Source organism: Cherax quadricarinatus, chromosome 68 (assembly GCF_038502225.1).
Source record: "Cherax quadricarinatus isolate ZL_2023a chromosome 68, ASM3850222v1, whole genome shotgun sequence".
In the NCBI taxonomy this organism is placed as follows: Eukaryota; Metazoa; Arthropoda; class Malacostraca; order Decapoda; family Parastacidae; genus Cherax; species Cherax quadricarinatus.
In genome coordinates this window covers 5,597,748-5,619,946 of record NC_091359.1, presented here as the reverse complement: position 1 = coordinate 5,619,946, position 22,199 = coordinate 5,597,748, and the positions used below count along the sequence as shown (strand labels likewise).

General features: G+C 37.4%; 2 protein-coding genes and 1 long non-coding RNA gene across 12 annotated transcripts in view; 1 reads left to right on the top strand and 2 right to left on the bottom strand.

Moving 5' to 3' along the window:
* Window positions 1-3,268, bottom strand: part of LOC128697796 (8-oxo-dGDP phosphatase NUDT18) — a 36,964-nt gene extending 33,696 nt beyond the window's left edge. For 6 of the 8 annotated variants that reach the window (XR_011393928.1, XM_070099626.1, XM_070099624.1 and 3 more), the window contains exon 1: window positions 3,023-3,267. Coding sequence is in view for 7 of the 8 variants with exons in the window: in XM_070099626.1 (XP_069955727.1) it covers window positions 3,023-3,128 (106 nt within the window). In the remaining variant the exon portion in view is untranslated. Of the gene's footprint in view, window positions 1-3,022 lie in introns of all 8 variants that reach the window. The other 2 variants (XM_070099622.1, XM_070099623.1) reach the window with 1 other exon arrangement.
* A 534-nt stretch (window positions 3,269-3,802) lies between these two features.
* LOC128697807 (uncharacterized) lies at window positions 3,803-9,711 on the top strand. The gene is made up of 3 exons (XR_008408375.1): window positions 3,803-3,934; window positions 5,151-5,260; window positions 9,629-9,711. It is a non-coding gene; the product is annotated as an uncharacterized lncRNA (long non-coding RNA).
* The window catches only part of LOC128697806 (dynein axonemal assembly factor 4), a 26,236-nt gene continuing 13,719 nt past the window's right edge, over window positions 9,683-22,199 (bottom strand). For all 3 annotated transcript variants that reach the window (XM_070099621.1, XM_053789723.2, XM_053789725.2), the window contains 4 exons: window positions 20,439-20,663; window positions 19,093-19,178; window positions 18,730-18,883; window positions 9,683-14,953 (listed from right to left, as the gene is read on the bottom strand). In XM_070099621.1, the coding sequence (XP_069955722.1) occupies window positions 14,696-14,953; window positions 18,730-18,883; window positions 19,093-19,178; window positions 20,439-20,663 (723 nt within the window). In that variant the 3' untranslated portion in view covers window positions 9,683-14,695. The remainder of the gene's footprint in view (window positions 14,954-18,729; window positions 18,884-19,092; window positions 19,179-20,438; window positions 20,664-22,199) is intronic.

The following is a 22,199-nucleotide window of genomic DNA, read 5'->3' as shown; positions in this document are numbered from 1 at the left end:
TGCATAATAACGCGGAGATCCGAAAGGGCTAAAGCCTATCATTGATTGCGAAAATATGCCGATACACAAAGGCCTGGGAACTAGATCTTACAGAAATTAACAAGAATACACTTTGATATGCGAGTAAATTAGACATATTTGCTTAAATTCTGAAGTATCTTTGTTTTCACTTAGATGCCCTGATGTATCTGTAACCGGTTGCGAGAGGAGCATAGTCATATAACCTTGCTGTTCTGGCACTTCTTGGAGGTATCAGTCCAGTTTCCTCGTGTACTTTGTTCCAGCAAAATGTCTCATATATGTTGGTAGCATGTAGATTATTATTTAATATTATTATTATTATTATTACATTTATGGGAACGCTAAACGAGGAGTGGTCATACAGCGCCTGCCGGTAATGAGAGGTATTCAGGTTCGATCTAAGAAAGAGGAGCACAAATTCGGTCCCTTAGATCAAGACCCCGTCACCGGCATCAAGGAACCTCCTTGAGGGTAACTAGGTGAACAGCAGTCAGTGTCCAACTGATGTTAACATTGTTCTATGTCTATGAAACCCCTACTTTCACCTGATTTATTTCAAGCTTCCACCTATACCTCTCCCTCCAGTACGTTAAGATAATGCGCAGATAGGATACTTCATACTCAAGTATCTTCTGTATGTATATTATCAAGTTTCTCTCTTCTCCGTTGTAGACCGTACACCCCAAGTGCTTCGAGGTGCTCCCAGTGACCTTAAAAAAGTTTGTAGGTAGTAATAGGCTCAGGTGATGCAAGAGGTTCGAACCCCAATGGAAATAAGTCACTGACTTCACTGGGTTATTCTAAGTAATTTACACTTATGTTGTTATGTATGATAACTGGAATCCCCTAATCTTGCGTAACCGTACTTATGTGTAACTGTACCTAAATAAACTTACTAAGGGTTAATGAAAGTAAGTTGTAAGAAGAAGAATCGGCACGCCCCTCCTGATGCCACCACATATTCCCTGAGCAAGCCATAAAAGCTCCTGGAAGTGCACTCCTGTCTCCAGCATTGGCACTAGGCCATATAACTATGGATTTGATGCACCAAAGCGACACACTCTTGACCAGAGCTACAAGCCTATCACCACTACCACCATAACCCAGACTGTTACCACTACCATCACCACCACCCAGCCCTTCACCACTACCATTACCACCACCTAGCCCTTCACCACTACCATCACCACCACCCAGCCCTTCACCACTACCATCACCACCACCCAGCCCTTCACCACTACCATCACCACCACCCAGCCCTTCACCACTACCATCACCACCACCCAGCCCTTCACCACTACCATCACCACCACCCAGCCCTTCACCACTACCATCATCACCATCCAGCCCTTCACCACTACCATCACCACCACCCAGCCCTTCACTACCTAGCCCTTCACTACCATCACCACCACCCAGCCCTTCATCACTACCATCACCACTATCCAGCCCTTCATCACTACCATCACCACTACCCAGCCCTTCACTACCATCACCACCACCCAGCCCTTCACCACTACCATCATCACCCAATCCTTCACCATTACCACCATCACCACCCAGACCTTCACTACTACCATCACCCAGCCCTTCATCAATGCCATCATCACCCAGCCCTTCACCACTACCATCACCACCCAGCCCTTCACTACCATCACCACCCAGCCCTTCACCACTACCATCATCACCCAGCCCTTCACCACTACCACCAACACCCAGCCCTTCACCACTACCACCAACACCCAGCCCTTCACCACTATCAACCACCCAGCCCATCATTACCACCACTAAGCCTATCACCACAACCACCACTACCCAGCCCATTTCAACTATCACCATCACCACCCTCCTCATTGAAACTACCAACACCACCTTGCTCATTACAACTATCACCATCACCACCCTAAAACTACCAACACCACCTTGCTCATTCCTACTACCACCACGCAACATATCACTATAAACACCCAGACCATCACCGCAACCACCAAAACCCAGCATTTCACTACCACCACCCAGCCCCTATTACCTATACTACCCAGATCCTCACCACTACCCAGCTCATCACCACTTAGCCCATTCCTATAATCACCGTCCAGCCCATCACCTAACCTAATGAAATCCAGGCTATAACAGCTTAACTTAACCTTATTCGCCAGCGGTAGATATGGGACTGGCACACCTTTGTTTACATTTGATTTTGTTTGCATTCACTGTGATAGGCCATGAGCGTCAATACTAACGTTAATTGGACCTGACATCTGCCTACATGGACGTGCTGCACGTCCTAAAATAAAAATATTATTGCTGTTAATATCTCCCAAAAACAACAATCTGCACGAGAAATAACGACGAATTGTATTGATATATATATATATATATATATATATATATATATATATATATATATATATATATATATATATATATATAATGTCGTGCCGAATAGGCAGAACTTGCGATCTTGGCTTAAATAGCAACGTTCATCTTGCCATATAGGACAAGTGAAAATTTGTGTATGCAATAATTTCGCCAAAATCATTCTGAACCTAACGAAAAAAATATATTTCATTGTGTATGTTTAGTATTAAATTTTTGCAAACAAATCTAAAATATATTTAGTTGGGTTATCCTAAAATAAATTGCTCGTTATAATAAGGTTAGGTAAGTTTTCTAAGATTCTTTTAATGCAAAATTAAAAATTTTTACATTAATATTAATGAAAAAATATATCTTTAAACGTATAGGAGAAAATTTGAGGAAGGACTTAATTTTAAATGAGTTTTTGCTAATTGACTAGTTTTACATATTCGGCACGACATACATACATATATATATATATACAGACAGAGAGACTGACAGAGAGGAAGACAAAGAAAATGTTTGTATTTAAAAAGTACTGATTTCTCAATAGGACAGTATCTCCACCACCATCCAGCCCATCACTATTACCACCATCCAACCTATCACCATCCAGCCTATCACCACCCACACATCTCACCTGTCACCTCATTCTGCATGTCTAGCGTGAAGTCACAGAACTCTTGCGACTCCTCTACATCTTTCCCCTGCAGAAGCAGCTTTATATTTCCCTCGACTGAATCCATTCTTATTCGCGTGAACTTGAGAATCCTGGAGGAGCGAGCACAGCCACCACGTACACTTATATCACGTACGGGACTACTGAAGTTAGCTCCTCAGCCTCCTTCACACTCAGGCCACAGCCACACTGTTACCACATCCTCATCACCACATACCCCCACTAACTCTCTAACTTTCTCCATTATCTCCTTCGTAACTCCTATATTCTAGTTCATATTTACTTGTACTATTATGTTTGAGTTACTGCATACTGTAGTTTTGTTTTTGTTTCCTTGAGATAATATTACAAAGGAATTATTTAGTGCATTAAGAGCTACTTTAGGTATGGTAATCTTTTTAAATGTATTGTAATCGGTGTACATAGAATGATTTCTTGATTTGTTTACTTATTCTTGTTATTTTAAATTTATTGTCATTTTGTACATTATTACACTATGTAAAAAATTCTTTGTGCATATCTATTACAATCTCGACAGAACACAATAAAATAAACATTACGATTGCATTTAGAACATAAATATAAATTTAAAGTATAAATGCAATTTCAATATCACTTAACTAAAAAAATGTCATTTGTATTTAAAAATGTTAAAATGCATTTTTTTTTGTTAATGTAAGGATTACATGTATTGTAGACAATCGCAGTGAAAGATGTCATCAGCTGTAGTTGTTCTTGGGAGTAACTCTTCACTATGGTATTTCACGATAGTTTTAAAGCTTTTTAAACCATATTTTAGAAGTTGGAGCTGGAGGAGAAGTGCCGTCTTTGACCTAGTGTCCATACTGTTAACCTGCTGTCCTTTACTGGCTAGTAATTAGACTATTTGCATTGTTAATGATACGTTAGCAACGAGTTGTGGATCAACACTTATATATAGTTCAGATCATTTATTACAGGAAATGTTTCATTACAAGTGACTTCTTTACTCTTAAAGAAACCACTCGTGATTAGATGTTTGCTTTAATAAATGTCCTGAACTGTACATAAATGTCTATCGAGACTAATTTCATTGCAAATTTGATTGAATTACCAGACACCAGAGATGTGCTTTATAGTAAAGCAGCCAGAGTGAATATGTCCTTCATGTGTCCCTTGAAGGCCCCTGAAGGGCTCTTGATCCAAATAATTAGAATCAATTTCCCTGTCCTTGGATCCCACTGGAAATGAATCTCATTGTTTGACTATTAGGTTATCCTAGGCCAAACCTAGATCATTTTTGTGTATGCAGCACTGTTAATTATGTCAACTGTTGCTCAGACCTTGTTCTAGTATAAAAGTGTGTTGTCTGTGGTGCACTGTATTTGTAATAGGTACAGTAGGTTTGCAGGGATGGGTCCTAGCCTGGGTCTTCTCCATGTAGTTGGGTTATCCTAGGTTCTCTACACATATGCTGCTATGTATAATAATTTATGTAACTGTATTTGTGTATACCTGAATAAACTTACGTACATGTGGTGATCTGGAAGTAGTTCCCCATTGGGGGAGTGTGGGATGTAATAGAATTTTGTCAAATTCCTGTTTGATGTTATAATTGTATGCAACATCCCCCCAATGAAAAGCAGGGGTGTCACTAGCACGTTAAGAGACCATACAATAAGTGTCAGGGGCCCGAGACTGTTCAACTGCCTTCCAGCATACATAAGGGGGATTACCAATAGACCCCTGGCAGTCTTCAAGCTGGCACTGGACAGGCACCTAAAGTTGGTACCTGACCAGCCGGGCTGTGGCTTTTATGTTGGTTTGTGTGCAGCCAGCAGTAACAGCCTGGTTGATCAGGCTCTGATCCACCAGGAGGCCTGGTCACAGACCGGGCCGCGGGGGCGTTGGCCCCCGGAACTCTCTCCAGGTAAACTCCAGGTAAACACCACTGAAAATCTGAAAGAAGTAAAATTGATTGACCTATAATATTATTACAGTACTTCGTATAATAATGGTCTGTGAGGCACAGAAATGGATGTAAACTAATCTTGCCTTTTTTTCACATTGTGTCATAAAAGTAATGTGTGTATCTTTGTGTTCTTTTCAGTCAGCTCTCTTCAATTTTGAGAGCTTGTTGTGTGTCTTGTTGCTGATGATTTGCACATGTACCTACATCAGATCATTTGCACCTTCCCTACTTGACAGACAAAAAACAGGGTATGTTCTTATGGTTGTATTACATTCATAGGGAGCGCTAAACCTTCCTACGTTCATGACTTCACACATTATTACTTACACAGAATTAACAATTATAGGTAGTGCACTGCATGCTTATTAGAGCATTATTTAGTTACATATTTTCTTACCTCATCACTTGCCTTTAATAATGCCAGTCGGAGTCATTTTTATTTTCATTTGCTTATGCCTCAAAATTTTGTTATTTCATTCTTATTACTTTCCCACTAATATATGCTTGCCAAACCCTCATTCTTTCAGTGCCTGTTGCTGATTATCAATTCTATGATAAACAAGAATGCTGATGTCTGCTCATTTCTGGCAATACAGCTATTGCATAAGTGACGATGAATGCATTTCCTTTGGGAAAGCCTTTCATGGGAAGTGCTTTGAGGGGCAGTTGATCCAAGGAACTGGATTTATTTTCCTTTTCCTTGGATTGAAACTGATATTACCCAGGTTCTGTATGACCTTCGTACAGGTTTAGTGCTTTCGTTCGATTAAAATTTGGTAACTTCCTAACTTGGTGTGAAATGCCCAGTGTGTTAAAAGAGTATACAGTACACATTACATTACCTTAGTGGTTGAGGGCATGGAGAAAAAAAAAAATTCTTCTTATGCTGCAGGCATAGGTGTCAGAAAGGCTGCATTAAACCATCATTAAATTGTTAGAAACCTAAGAGACAAAACAAGGCACCAATAATATTGATATAAGCAAACTTTAATTATTATTGTTATATCATTATATTCATATCAGCACTCAACCTGTCAGGGTAATACGGCACCAAGGGGGGGGGGGGAATGGTAGGTATTTAGGTTTGATCCAAGGAATGGAAGCACAGCTCTAATTATTTAGATAAAGAGCCGCTCACTGGCATCGAGTAACCTCCATTGAGGGGGTTTAATTATTATAATCAAGGGGAAACTTTAAACTCATAAGGATCATGCAGTATGTAGGGAATGGGAGGCAATTAGGTTCAATCCAGGGAAAGGTCTACTTTTTATCAAGAACCCCTCACCAACATCAAGGTACAGTGGACCCCTGGCTTTCGTTCGGTGTGGAAATCGTACAGTTTGGATTTTGAGCACTTTTTTCAGCAAAATTTTCCCCCAGGTTTCGTACATCTGCTTGGAAATCGTCGGTACCAGATGCGTCTGCCTGGGCTGCTCATACATTCGTGACTTAATCTTGGGCATATTAAATGTGTATGCTAGTGTATGCTTCTCATTGATTATATTTACATGTATTATTATTTTATTTTTATTACTGTTAGCATTATTACAGTGGAACCTAGAGTTTCGGCCGTTTTGAGTTTCGGTCGCTTTTTTCGTCTAAATTTTGTCCTGAGTTTCAAACAGTACCTTGAGTTTCGGCCGCCGTATCAGACCTGTCCGCCTGCCCCACGCCCACACAAAGCATCCCACGCATGCATTGTGAGTCACTCTGGCTTTGTTTCTCCTCAAGTGAACATTACCCTGCGTGTTCATCCAAACATTTCACAATAATCCATTGTTTTTTGTGCTTGTTGATTAAGTGCTACTGCTACATAATTAACCATAGACCCAAAAAAACTTCCTAGTGCCAGCCCTTTGGTAAAGAAAGTGAGAAACATAATACAATTGAAGAAAGAAATTGTCGAAAAATACAAAGGTGGTGTGCGTGTGCTTAAGCTTGCCAGGATGTATGGCAAAAACAAATCAACTATCAGTTCCATCCTGGCGAAGAAAAAAGAAATCAAGGAAGCTAATGTTGCGAAAGGGGTAGATATGCTAACGAAAAATAGATCACAAACAATTGAAGATGTTGAGAAGTTGTTGTTGGTGTGGACCAATGATAAACAATTAGCAGGAGATAGTGTTTCAGAGACGATCATTTGTGAAAAGGTGAGGCAGTCGCACGCAGATCTCGTAAAGAAAATGCCTGGAACGAGTGCTGCTGTTAGTGAATTTAAAGCCAGCAGAGGCTGGTTCGACAACTTCAAGAAGTGTGGTGTCTGGTTTGAGGGATTTAAAAAGCATAGTGGCATACACAGGGCTACAAGTTCAGACAAACGTTCGATTGAAAAAATCGTGCATGAATTCAAGGACTATGTAGAGGCTGAAGGATTCGTCCCCAAACACAAGTTCACTTGTGACGAAACAGGCCTCTTTTGGAAGAAAACGCCCAAGAGGACCTACATTATGCAGGAGGAAAAGGCACTGCCAGGACACAAGCCTATGAAGGATAGGCTAACTCTTTTGTTCTGTGCTAACGCTAGTGAGGATTTCAAAGTGAAGCCTTAACTGGTGTATCACTCTGAAAATCTCAGAGTGTTCAAGAAAAACAGTGTCATCAAGAGTAGATTGTGTGTGATGTGGAGGGCTAACAATAAGGCATGAGTCACAAGGCATATTTTCTTTGACTAGATTCATGAAGTGTTTGGCCCGAGTGTGAAAAAATACCTCCAGGAAAATAAATTGCCACTCGAGTGCCTCCTGGTACTGGAGAATGCTTTTGGTCGTCTTCCAAACTTGGTAGACCAATTGTCTGTGGACTTCAGTTTTATAACAGTGAAGTTCTTGCCTCCTAACACCACTCCTCTCATCCAGCCCATGGACCAGCAGGTCATTTCAAACTTCATAAAACTACACGAAAGCAGTGTTTCAAAGGTGCTTTGAAGTGACCTCGGACACTGAATTGACCCTAAAAGAGTTCTGGAGGAATCACTTCAATATCTACAACTGCATGAACCTTATAGGTAAGGCTTGGCAGGGAGTGACTTCTAGGACTTTGAACTCTGCTTGGAGAAAATTGTGGCCAGAATGTGTCCAAGAGAAGGAAGGATCTTGAAGGGTTTGAGGCTGACCCTGTCGACCATACGCCTGTTGTGGAATCTATTGTCTCTGGGGATGTCCATGGGGTTGGAGGTGAGTGGCCAGGATGTGGAAGAGTTGGTGGAGGACTACGGGGAAGGGCTAACCACTGGAGAGCTGCAAGAGCTTCATCTGGAACAACATCAGACCACAGCTGAGGAACTTGCTTCAGAGGAGGAGGAAGAGAGAGGGAAGGAGGTGCCTTCTTCAAAGATTAAGGAGATTTGTGCATGTGGAGTAGGGTGCAAGCTTTTACTGAGAAATATCACCCTGAGCAAGTTGAAACAAGCCATCTCTGCAACATGTTCAGTGACAAAACCACGTCCCACTTTAGACAAATGCTAAAGATGCCAGAAATGGACCTCTCTGGACATTTTTTTTTTTTTTTTTTTGCGACAGGGGTCCAGTGACTCTTAAGCTGGTCCTAGTGCCATTAAAAAACAAAGAAGGGAAGTAACCCCGGGTAAGCACTTGGTACCTAAAGTCTTTATAGAAGGGGATTCCCCTTCCAAACAGTAAGTCCTCCCTGTCTTCCATATGCCATCAATAAAGGTATGTAATGTAATTTTACATGTTTCTTTATCTATCTCATTAGTCATTTAAGTACTGTATGTATTTTGTAATTGTTTTGTGTTTGTAAAACTATAGTTATTCTTTTTTTTTTTTTAATATTTTTGGGTGTCTGGAACGGATTAATTGGATTTACATTATTTTTTATGGGAAATTTTGCTTTGACTTTTGAACAATTTGAGTTTCTTCTGAGCTTCTGGAACGGATTACAGCCGAAACTTGAGGTTCCACTGTATTATTATAGGGAAACAGTAAACCCATAGGGGTCATAGTATGAGGGAAATGAGCTTGATCCAAGTTATTTTTACGTTCATGGGGGGATCATCACACCCATAGGAGTCATATTTTCTTTTTATATCATGGGGAAATGCTAAAAACCATATAGGGAATGAAGGCATTCAGGTTCAATCCAGTGAAGAAAAAGAGGGGTCATATAGTATCTTCGAAAATGGGAGGCAGTCAGGTTCAATCTAAGGAAAGCAAAGTCATGTTCATTTTCTTGGAACAAGAGCCACTTCCTCCTCAAGGGGTTTGATCCATGGAAAGGGAGGAAATGTCCAACACTGAATAAAGAGCTTTGCACTGGGACTAAGGCACCTCAGTTTAGGGGATTTATAAAAATGAAAAGTTGTAAACCTGTGCAAGTCATTCAGTACTGTTGTTCATTGAAATGTACTATTGCACAGCAAGTTAGGTAGTCAGACGAAAAGTAAATTTTAGAATAGCCTGCTTTGCCTTAATTATTTAACAGAATGTGAGTGCCTTTTATTTGTGTAAACCAATTATTTACACATTTACATTGCATGACCAGTTCAAATTTAGCACTTCATTTTGATTATTATTATTGTATAAACAGTATAATGTACTGTAATAATACCATATTTAAGATTTTCTAACTTTTCATGGTCTATCTTTTTTTTCTTACAGACTTGTAGGAACATTCTGGAAGATGGCAAGAATAGGGGAAAGAAAAAGCCCATGGGTTGCTGCAGCTTGTATTTTTATGGCAGTTAATGTTCTTTTCCTGTCATAATTGTGTGTAGAGCATGTTGACTTTTGTTAATAAATGTGCATATTAATAATAGTTAATTCCTAAATACATTTATGGCTTATGTGGAAGTTTTCTTACTAAACCATATTGTTCTTATAAGTCGCCACGTTGTGACACTGCTTCCCCTGGTACATTCATAAAGCGCTTTGCCTGTGTGGGGTGAGCAGTACACTATACAACTCTGAAATATAGCTGTGAGATGATGCTTACATTTATCCTTTTTGTGAATGCCTGTGATAATGGTAGACCTTAATTAACTTTTATACATAGTAATAATTTGCCTTGCGTATAGATGACAATGCACTTTTGTCACCATTTATAAAGTTAAGTGTTAAAGAGGTCTTCATAAAATGCAGTCATTATAAAATAATGTTAGCTACATCAGACAGCTTTTCATAAAATAATTTATGATGAGAAGGTACTGTATATGAAATAATAAGTACTACATATACATCTGTATTTGCCTGTTGACTTTTTGGGTCATCCTGCCTTAGTGGGAAACTGGCGTTTAACTGTCTTTCCAGTTAAACAATTTCTGTTGCAATTTATTATTCATGAAGATCTAAATTTTAGTGTTTTAATTAAATGCTGCATAGCTAATATTGCATGGAACAGTTAAAAAGCAGAATTAAAGAACTGAAGAGCTTTTGATTCAACAAACTTGAGCTACCTTTCACTTTCATATATTGTATCTTTTTTGCTTACCATTCCCTAGGTGCTGTATGACCCCCCTACCCATGAATGTTTTAAAAAATGTACTAAACCCATCATGAATGTAATAATGCATTGACACACTCGGAAATCTAAATTACATTCAAAGTGTATAGATCAGAGACAAAATGTTTTGAAGATGAGATTTTAAGAGGAAGACAGAGTAATCAAGGATTGAAGGAAAGGGTGAAAGCAGTCAATCAGCACACATTCTGACACTGAGCAATCTAGCAAATGTTCAGTTATGAGTACAACTTTGCAGTTCTTGGTAATTGCCTGTTTGTAGCTAGAGGAGCAGAGCCATACTCATAGTGTCCATACAGTCCTTTTCTGATTTCAAAAATTTATTACAGCAATGTGTTAAAAGACAAATATACAGTGCTCTGCACACAGTAGCATAACATTAAATGCCCTGGCAGAGGGTTAGGGCATGATAGCTTCATCAAATCCACCCCCACCTCCTAATTCTGTACTAGCTTTTTTCTTTTCTTTTTTGTCAGGGTTCAGGACAGATTATGCTTTACATATACTAGTACTCAACATTAGAACATTGTGTGCTAGAATAAGTGAAGGGATCAGAAAAGTTACACTGGATATGTTGATGACCAATATGAAAGACCTGGAGTATCAATTAGACATGTTATGGGCCAATTTTTAATATAATAATTGGGCAAATACTAAACCAATGTGATATACTGCACAAGATGATGGGGGCAATCAGGTTCAACCCAAGAAGACAACAGGTTTACTTTCCTGGATCAGGAGTTCACTGGAATCAAGGTTGCATAGATCAGACAGACAATATGAAGCTTTATATAAAATCTATTGGTTTGGCTATCATAAGTAGAAAACTGAATTTTCATATCCGTTATTTTGTTTAAAGCAAATATTGAAAAACAGAAGAGAGCTTTGAGGATACCCTTTATATAAATTTAATTTGTACCCCCTTTTATTTATTCACTTGGCAAATCTAAGACCATAATCAAATGATCTATTACTCTCCAATTTACTGGCAAGTCTTAAAAATACTGTATTATTACTATAATCATAACCAAACACTAAAATACAGTACTGTAAATCAATTAAAAATTAATTAAACTATGTGCTGTATAGTTGGTTAAAATTCATGATGTTTTAATATTTATTTTATATTAAAATTATAACATTCATAAGCAAAACAAGGTTACAACATGTCATACAAAAAATACCAGTATTCTTCTCCATATCTTAGAAATTAAATAAAGATTCTCATAAAATCACACTTTAATAAGAGCAGTTCTGTAATGTATTAAATGCATAAAGATATAAAGTACTGTATAGTGAGTTGTGCGTAATATAAACTTTTTTTAACTGCTAAATATATAATTTATATTGAAACTCTTCAGAAAAATGAGATATTGTTTAGGCTAGATAGACTACATTTATCAATCCACAAATATAATATAAGCACATTATGTAACATTGTACACCAAAAACATTGCTAAGGAAAGGAAAGTGGCTGGGAATAATTTTGTGAAGTTGCTAGAAACTCATCTTCAGTCTAGAAAGAATTAAAAAATCTCATGCCAACCCATTTCCTATCTTGTGGAGGGGTGTTTTTTTATATTGAATCATTATGAAAAATATGTTGTTTTGTCATGTAATACTATATATGTAATCTCTCTACTGGCAGGCTATCACTTTTCAATTACAGCATCTGGGGCTTGTGTTAGATGTGAATCGAAACAAATATAGTAGTTTTAATGGACTTGCTGTTGGAGTGTGAACAAGGTAACGTTTATGAAGGGATTCAGGAAAACTGGTTTGCTGGACTTTGGCCCTGGAAGTGGGAAGGGCAGTAACTGCACTCTGAAGGAGGAGTAGGGATAATGTAGTTGGAGGGCAATATAAATTGTGATGTTAGCACACACTTGGCAAGACAATGGTTAAATGAATGATGGCAAATATGTGTAATTTTTTGGGATTACCCAATTGAGGTAAAAAAAAATGCAAAAATTTATGTAATAATTTTTTCATTAAAATGATAAGCTTAAACACTACATAGTGAAAAAGTATACATGTTTTACAATTTCTAATAGATCAAATAACTATACCTTATCTGCCTATTTCTTTTCTGGTAATACAATATATATAACTCAAAAATATATTGCATATATAAATATTACCTCTCAGTTCCCAGCAGGATTCAAACCTGCACGCTCTGCATCAAAGTATGCAGTGCTTTAGTCATACAGCCAGATCTGGGATCTGGCTGTGGTGCTAAGGTACTGAGTACTTTGATGCAGGATGTGTAAGTTCGAATCCTGCTGTGGACTGATAGTGTTTGTATATAATTTTGCCCATTTGTGAATTGTTAAGCATATTGCACGTATATATATAACTATATACGAAGAAAGTTATCTGCGACCACACCCTCCAAAAATGTGGATGTTCTAGAGAAGCAAGGCATCAAAAATGGAGAAAGATTCATGACAAATAACAAAACTAATAAATAGTACTTGACATTATATTACCATTTCCTGTATTAAAGTTTGATACATACTGTACTTTTGTAAATTTATATCAGCAAGAAACTCATTATTAATTAATAAATTATTGAAAAACATGTAATGCTTTGTGCATCATTCATTAATAAATTAAAGACATGTAATTCCATATTCTGGTTTGGTAGTGAAACAGATTAAAGCAAATTACCCCTAAATGCTATAAAAAGTAAAGAAAACATTAAAAAAATAGAAATAAACTTGTAGTTTAAATAAAATCTGTATTATTTTATTTATGGCAAAGTGCTAAACTCATTGGGTCACAGTGTGCAATAAAACTGGTAAAAAGAGCATTTTAAACATAAGTTGTGATTTGAATCCAGCCTGGAATATGATTCATCATTGGAAGATGGAGCACCTTTCTAAGTGTACTGCTTCCATAACTATAGTAGCAGCATTATTGAGAAATACAAGTTTTATCAAAGACTGAAAATAAAGTATATATTAAGAGTACATCTTAAAACTTATATCAGCTGGATGACATTTTCTATTTTGGACATATTATAGTACAGGTATTATAAATTATGGAAGCTCATATTCAATAAAGAAAATTTATTTTTGTGTGTAATACTCTACTGAAACTAGTTTCCATTACTTTTAAAAGAATAATGACTTATTAATTGTTAAATTCAGTAAAGCAATAAACAACTGTATGTGCTTTTTTTTTTACTAGGAATCAATAAAATGTAGTACTGTACTCAATTTAATAGCCCATTAGTAAAGTACAAAACCAGGGTGAACTAAAGTACCTTTGCCCCCAATATCCTATCATGAGTGTGAAACAGAAGTCTACATTTTACATTTTTGCAGGATTAATGGTCTGTTTTTCAATTATGGACAAGATGGAAGGAAAAATCTTACAAACACTTCTTACATTCCGTATATACCTAGGTTTATTTTCTTGCATGTTTCTAATAGTCCTATTTTCTTGTAATATTTCCCATTCCATGCTGAGGCCTGGTTCAAGACTAGGCTGTGGGGAAAAAATATCCAGAATAATTCATAGATATCCAGTGCTAGTGCTGATTAAAACTTCTAACTGATACTAATGCTTAATGATGAAGAGGATGTCCATTTTTTTTTTTCATACATAAAATTTTTGTTTTTCTTTTTGGGCCACCCTGCCTCGGTGAAATATAGCCAGTTTGTTGAAAGAAGAAGACATACAAATTGTACTTTTAAAATGTTGAATATAGAAAACATGGGTAAAGGTACCTTCTGGACACTTTGCTGTACAGAGATGCACTACAGTGTTAACATTATTTACTTCAAGATGACTATGTGCCAATGACCTAGCTATAAATAGCATAATCAACAGAATTTTTTTTCTTAATACTGTACCACAGTTTGCAAGCTGGAAATTTGTTGCCAGATTATAGAAGCTGTTAATTTGCCTATACATAATCATATTCTGCACTGTTGTTGGATATTTATAAATTAAAATATTTTATAGTTAAAAGTATATGGGAAGAACATAGTCTATTAATAATATAAAAACCTATGAGGTAGAGGATCTTTATATACAATAGGCAAGTTAAAAAAAGGGGTATAAAATGAAAAACATAGCTAGCATTATCTAAGAAAATACTTTGCAGTAAAAGCAGTCACAGCATTCATAATCATTATTCAAAAGCAGTAATTTACAAATTTTTTTTAGAAAGGATGAGTGAACAACCAAAGCTGCAGTTTTCATGTACCAACACCATCATCACAGCCACTGTCACCATCTGAATCTTCCGAGTCTGTTGAATTCGCCAACAAAGACTGTATCCTTTCCACATCTTTTTGTAGAGTCTTATTCTCTGGACTTATTTGTTGAGCTGCCTGATAGTCAGCTAAACCCTCAGACAAAAGACCAAGGCGAACAAATGCTGTGCCTCGACGGATATGACAAAGTAAGCGTGATTTCCCATTGTCTTGTGTTGGAGGAGTCAGTAATTCAAGGGCCTGCAAGAGGTAATAATGTTTATTGAAATCTCTTAACCATACAGTAAATGTCTTCCCACATGAACTAAAATCCCCACTGAGCAAAATATATTTAGAATACTAGCCAAAGACTATCTATACATTTGATATAGATACTGAACCTTGATTTTGTCAACAAAGGTCAGAATACACAGGTGCCATATATAGTTTTAAGGGCATATACGATAGGGCCTACGAGGTTAAGAGGGAGTGAATCTGGAGTGCCAAGTTAAAAGGTGGGGGGCCAGGATCTGATAATCAACCCCTGCAACTACAAATAGGCAAGTACATGATTTTTTAAATTATGAAAAAGATTTAATTTTAATGCAGAATACAGAGTGGAGAAAAAAGAAAAAGGCATATAGTATCTTCAAGCTATGTGCACACAAGCACACGCACGAGCTTTTTTTTTTTTTTTTCAACAAGTCGGCCATCTCCCACCGAGGCAGGGTGACTCAAAAAAGAAAGAAAATCCCCAAAAAGAAAATACTTTCATCATCATTCAACACTTTCACCACACTCACACATTATCACTGCTTTTGCAGAGGTGCTCAGAATACAACAGTTTAGAAGCATATACATATAAAGATACACAACATATCCCTCCAAACTGCCAATATCCCAAACCCCTCCTTTAAAGTGCAGGCATTGTACTTCCCATTTCCAGGACTCAAGTCCGACTATATGAAAATAACCGGTTTCCCTGAATCCCTTCACTAAATATTACCCTGCTCACACTCCAACAGATCGTCAGGTCCCAAGTATCATTCGTCTCCATTCACTCCTATCTAACACGCTCATGCACGCTTGCTGGAAGTCCAAGCCCTTTGCCCACAAAACCTCCTTTACCCCCTCTTTCCAACCCTTTTGAGGACGACCCCTACCCCTCCTTCCTTTCCCTATAGATTTATATGCTTTCCATGTCATTCTACTTTGATCCATTCTCTCTAAATGACCAAACCACCTCAACAACCCCTCTTCTGCCCTCTGACTAATGCTTTTATTAACTCCACACCTTCTCCTAATTTCCACACTCCGAATTTTCTGCATAATATTTACACCACACATTGCCCTTAGACAGGACATTCCACTGCCTCCAACCATCTCCTCACTGCTGCATTTACCACCCAAGGTTCACATCCATATAAGAGTGTTGGTACTACTATACTTTCATACATTCCCTTCTTTGCCTCCATAGATAACGTTTTTTGACTCCACATATACCTCAACGCACCACTCACCTTTTTTCCCTCATCAATTCTATGATTAACCTCATCCTTCATAAACCCATCTGCCGACACGTCAACTCCCAAGTATCTGAAAACGTTCACTTCTTCCATACTCCTCCTCCCCAATTTGATATCCAATTTTTCTTTATCTAAATCATTTGATACCCTCATCACCTTACTCTTTTCTATGTTCACTTTCAACTTTCTACCTTTACACACCCCTCAAGGAAGGTTCCTTGATGTTGGTGAGGGGCTCTTGATTTAGGGAACTGGATCTGTGCTCCAGTTCCTCGAATTAAGCCTGAATGCCTTCCACATCCCTCCCAGGCACTGTATAATCCTCCGGGTTTAGCGCTTCCCCTTGATTATAATAATAATAATAATAATACCTTTACACACATTCTCAAACTCATCCACTAACCTTTGCAATTTTTCTTTAGAATCTCCCATTAGCACAGTATCATCAGCAAAAAGTAACTGTGTCAGTTCCTATTTTGAATTTGATTCCCCATAATTTAATCCCACCCCTCTCCCGAACACCCTAGCATTTACTTCTTTTACAACCCCATCTATAAATATATTAAACAACCATGGTGACATTACACATCCCTGTCTAAGACCTACTTTTACCGGGAAGTATTCTCCCTCTCTTCTACATACCCTAACCTGAGCCTCACTATCCTCATAAAAGCTCTTTACAGCATTTAGTAACTTACCACCTATTCCATATACTTGCAACATCTGCCACATTGCTCCTCTATCCACTCTATCATATGCCTTTTCTAAATCCATAAATGCAATAAAAACTTCCCTACCTTTATCTAAATACTGTTCACATATATGCTTCAATGTAAACACTTGATCTACACATCCCCTACCCACTCTGAAGCCTCCCTGCTCATCCGCAATTCTACATTCTGTCTTACCTCTAATTCTTTCAATTATAACCCTACTGTATACTTTTCCTGGTATACTCAGTAAACTTATTCCTCTATAATTTTTACAATCTCTTTTGTCCCCTTTCCCTTTATATAAAGGGACTATACATGCTCTCCGCCAATCCCTAGGTACCTTCCCCTCTTTCATACATTTATTAAACAAAAGTACCAACCACTCCAACACTATATCCCCCCCTGCTTTTAACATTTCTGTCATGGTCCCATCAGTTCCAGCTGCTTTACCCCTTTTCATTCTACGTAATGCCTCACGTACCTCCACCACACTTACATTCTGCTCTTCTTCACTCCTAAAAGATGGTATACCTCCCTGGCCAGTGCATGAAATTACCACCTCCCTTTCTTCCTCAACATTTAAAAGTTCCTCAAAATATTCTTGCCATCTACCTAATACCTCCCTCTCCCCATCTACTAACTCCCCTACTCTGTTTATAACTGACAAATCCATACTTTCCCTAGGCTTTCTTAACTTGTTTAACTCACTCCAAAATTTTTTCTTATTTTCATTAAAATTTCTTGACAGTGCCTCTCCCACTCTTTCATCTGCTCTCCTTTTGCACTCTCTCACCACTCTCTTCACCTTTCTTTTACTCTCCATATACTCTGCTCTTCTTATAACACTTCTGCTTTGTAAAAACCTCTCGTAAGCTACCTTTTTCTCTTTTATCACACCCTTTACTTCATCATTCCACCAATCACTCCTCTTTCCTCCTGCCCCCACCCTCCTATAACCACAAACTTCTGCCCCACATTCTAATACTGCATTTTTAAAACTATTCCAACCCCCCCACTACTCATCTTTGCACTAGCCCACCTTTCTGCCAATAGTCGCTTATATCTCACCCGAACTTCCTCCTCCCTTAGTTTATACACTTTCACCTCCCTCTTACTTGTTGTTGCCACCTTCCTCTTTTCCCATCTACCTCTTACTCTAACTGTAGCTACAACTTAATAATGATCCGATATATCAGTTGCCCCTCTATAAACATGTACATCCTGGAGCCTACCCATCAACCTTTTATCCACCAATACATAATATAACAAACTACTTTCATTACGTGCTACATCATACCTTGTATATTTATTTATCCTCTTTTTCATAAAATATGTATTACTTATTACCAAATTTCTTTCTACACATAGCTCAATTAAAGGCTCCCCATTTACATTTCCCCTGGCACCCCAAATTTACCTACTACTCCTTCCATAACATTTTTACCCACTTTAGCATTGAAATCCCCAACCACCATTACTCTCACACTTGATTCAAAACTCCCCACGCATTCACTCAACATTTCCCAGAATCTCTCTCTCTCCTCTACACTTCTCTCTTCTCCAGGTGCATACACGCTTACTATAACCCACTTTTCACATCCAATCTTTATTTTACTCCACATAGCCTATTAATTACTATCATCATAAGTATAACTTTTAATAAAAACTCAAAGAAAACATCAATACAATGTGACAGTTTACAATATTATTTTAATATAAAAATTAATAGGAAGTGAAACTCTACATCAGGCATTCAGTCCACTATAAGAAAACACATTAAGTTGTAATAGGCACTAACCTTTGCACAATCACTGATTGTGTGATGTAAATTATTTAGTGCCAAATTAGCAGCTGCTCGATTGCTGTACAATGATGGTAATGTTGGGTTGAGTTTCAAAGCTTCTGTACATGCATTTACACACCCACAATAATCTCCACTGCCAAACAAAGACCTGGAAAAACATAAAATAATTCTTTGCATCTTCAGAAAAAATAAAAATTCATATACAGTATTAAAAAATTAAAGGCTCACATGCATATATCCACAGTAGGAAAGAGACATAAGAGAAAAGGAGAGAAAAAAAAGACACAAGCAAAACAAAAAATTTAATAAACATGCAATTGTTTTGTGTTTCTTCAAGAAAAAAAAGTGAAATCTTACACTGATTTATCCTTGTAGTATTCTTCACTGTGTTCCAAGGTGCTGTCCTTTACAGATGAAGAGCTACTAGACTGAGAGGAGAGCCACTGTAAAAAACAATTTTTAAAGTTCAGAGTTTAAGTAATATATTGTACATCATAACATGAAGTATGCAATCTCCACAGGAGCAATGAAAATTATTTTTTTTATAAATAGTCAAAGCCATAAATAACAAAGAAAAGTACCAAAACTCAAAAAATAATAAATTGATTTTCTTTGTTAGTGAGAAATAGCATTTTGAAATGACTTCAGGTTTATAAATAATTCAGCCATAATGGCTTATTTCCAACAATATTTAAATATACAGCAACGCTAAACTTATAGAGTGGAAAACTGGTGTTCAAACATACCAGACCTTGAATAAACCAGTCTGAACAATTTTGTTCAGAAAAAATTGACCAAGTCTTTGAACATTTTTCTGGAATCACAACAAATTTTAAGACTTTATGCAAAAGCTCTATTTCAAAAGTGTTTTAAAGTGACCTCTGACTCTGACCTAACTCTTAAGAAATTTGAAAGAGCCGGTTCAACATCCTCCAGTATGCAAGGCTGATAATTAAAGCCTGGAAAATACAGGGCTCCACTGTATCAATTTTCTTGCTAGTCTTCAGAATCATTAAGTCATAGCTCAAGAGGAAGAAACTTAGGAGAGTGAAAAAAAAAAAAAAAAAAAAAACAGACAGGTGCAGAGCAAGTTTTTATTATGACATTTCACTACGCAGAGCTTTACAAAGTCAGTGAGCGAGTCTTAAAACTCCAGGCCATCTTATTGTGGCCAACTGGCTGAATGGCTTATGCACTAACTGGGAGTTTTACGACTCGCTCACCAAGAGTTCCAACACCACTTGTCCATGGTCTGTTTGCAATCGTGTTATTACAACTTCACGAGTGATAAAGTCAGGCACTTGACAAAGTTCTATATAGAGCAAAAAACAGTCACAAGAAAAGTTTGTTCTGCACCTCTGCCTTTTCTGCTTTATTGTCGACAATATTATTAAATTACAGGAAGAAAATAATATTGCTTGGAAAATCTTGATCCAAATACAAGCAGATAATATCATGTACTACAATGGCTTAACTGTACTGTACAGTTAAAAGATATTCAATAAGAAACATTAAATATCAAATTAATGACAAATTAGTTTTCTGATTACTTTTATTTTTTACTTTATGTATACTGTACACAGTCTTGTAAATTTCCCCACATTATTTCTCCAATAAAATATAATCTTCCCTCTACGTACTGTACTTGCATCTGTTTTCCTGTCTTCAGAAACCATCAATACTTGCTCTACAATACTTCTCACCTGCTGTTCATCTGTATGAGTAGATTCTCGGCATGGCGTTTGGAAGGCCCTGGGTGTGTATTTCACTTTTATAGTACAATTTTGCCGCACAGGTGGAACCGTTTCAACTTTCTTTAATTCTTTTTTTTTTCCTTCTATTTCTTTGAATGCTGCCTTGCGAATTGAGCTAGATTTTCGTTGCTTTCGATTTGCTTTCTCTGCTTTGTCAATCTTAAATTTACCATTCTGAAAAATTTGTACATACAGCATTCATACAGGTGACATATAAAGTATAAATGACTGGAGATAATAGGATAATGCAAGTTTTTAAGTGAAGACAATTTGAAAAATGTGATTTAACATTTCTGCTGAAAAAGATTTCGTTCCAAATCTTAAGGTTACTTTGGCCCTTCTATTAACCCTTTCACTGTTCCTCACATAGATCTACATTACTGATGCTAGGGTCCCTCATGCAGATCTACATTTTGAGTTCAGCTTCCTCAGATATGCTGTGAGGGGTAAATTTTGGCCTAGATATTGGCAGTTTGGAGGGACATGTTATACATGTTTATACATGTATATGCTTCTAAACTGTTGTATCAGGGCACCTCTGCAAAGACAGTGATTATGTATGAGTGAGGTGAAAGTGTTGAATGATGATGAAAGTATTTTCTTTTTGGGGATTTTCTTTCTTTTTGGGTCACCCTGCCTCGGTGGAAGACGGCTGATTTATTGAAAAAATAAAAAAAATGAGAGAATGGGTCTGTGTGGCGAGTGTGCAAAGTATAAAAAACAAATCCTGCCTCATGCATGATGGAAAAAGCAAAACACTGACCTTGTGTTTGGTTTAAAATAGCAACTTTGAGGTGTTTTTTAAGATGGTTTTTATAGCTTTATTGGGTGTCTTTTGGTATCATTTGATAGAATGGAAAATATACTTCTGAAATAAAGATGATTTGGTGCATTTCAGGAATGGATATAGCTTGAAATTGGACTCAAAGTGGCAGAAATATTCAATTTTTGCCAGTTATCCTGAGGACAGGCAAGGCCTCCCTCTATGCCCCTGTTTTGTTTTATTGGCTTTTACTAGGTCTGATCAATTATTGGGAATCTGTAAACCATGACCACCTATTCCTGGTTATATTTTATTATCCAAGAAATAGAGAAAATCTCTTGATTTTTTGTGTGTGAGGATGAACTCAAAATGAAAGGCAAATGTAATATAGGAGAGGCCAGGGGATGTGATTAATGAACATAGGTAAGATTGTTTTAGTGCTTGGAATGTCTACAGTGTTTATTCTGGACACTTTTTAAACTGGAATTTTTTAATATTGTCTAGAACTGATCAAATTCTGCACACTTTAGTGTAGTTCTGGTAGTTGAGTGAGCAGTTTCTTGTGCTCAAACAATAGAACAGAAAGCACATTAGCGAAAGAGCTAAACATCTAAACGAACTGAATAACGTATCAACAGCGGCCATACCACTAACTTTGCACCTGTGTAATTCCATAAGTTTTTCTATCAAATTTCATACTTTTGGTGTCCGTCCGTCCGTCCGTCTCTCTCTCTCATTCTCTCTCACTCATTCTCTCTCACTCATTCTCTCTCATTCTCACTCTCATTCTCACTCACTTTCTCATTCTCTCTCACTCACTCTCTCATTCTCTCTCACTCACTCTCTCATTCTCTCTCACTCACTCATTCTCTCTCACACTCTCATTCTCTCTCACTCTCTCATTCTCTCACTCACTCTCATTCTCTCTCACTCTCTCATTCTCTCAC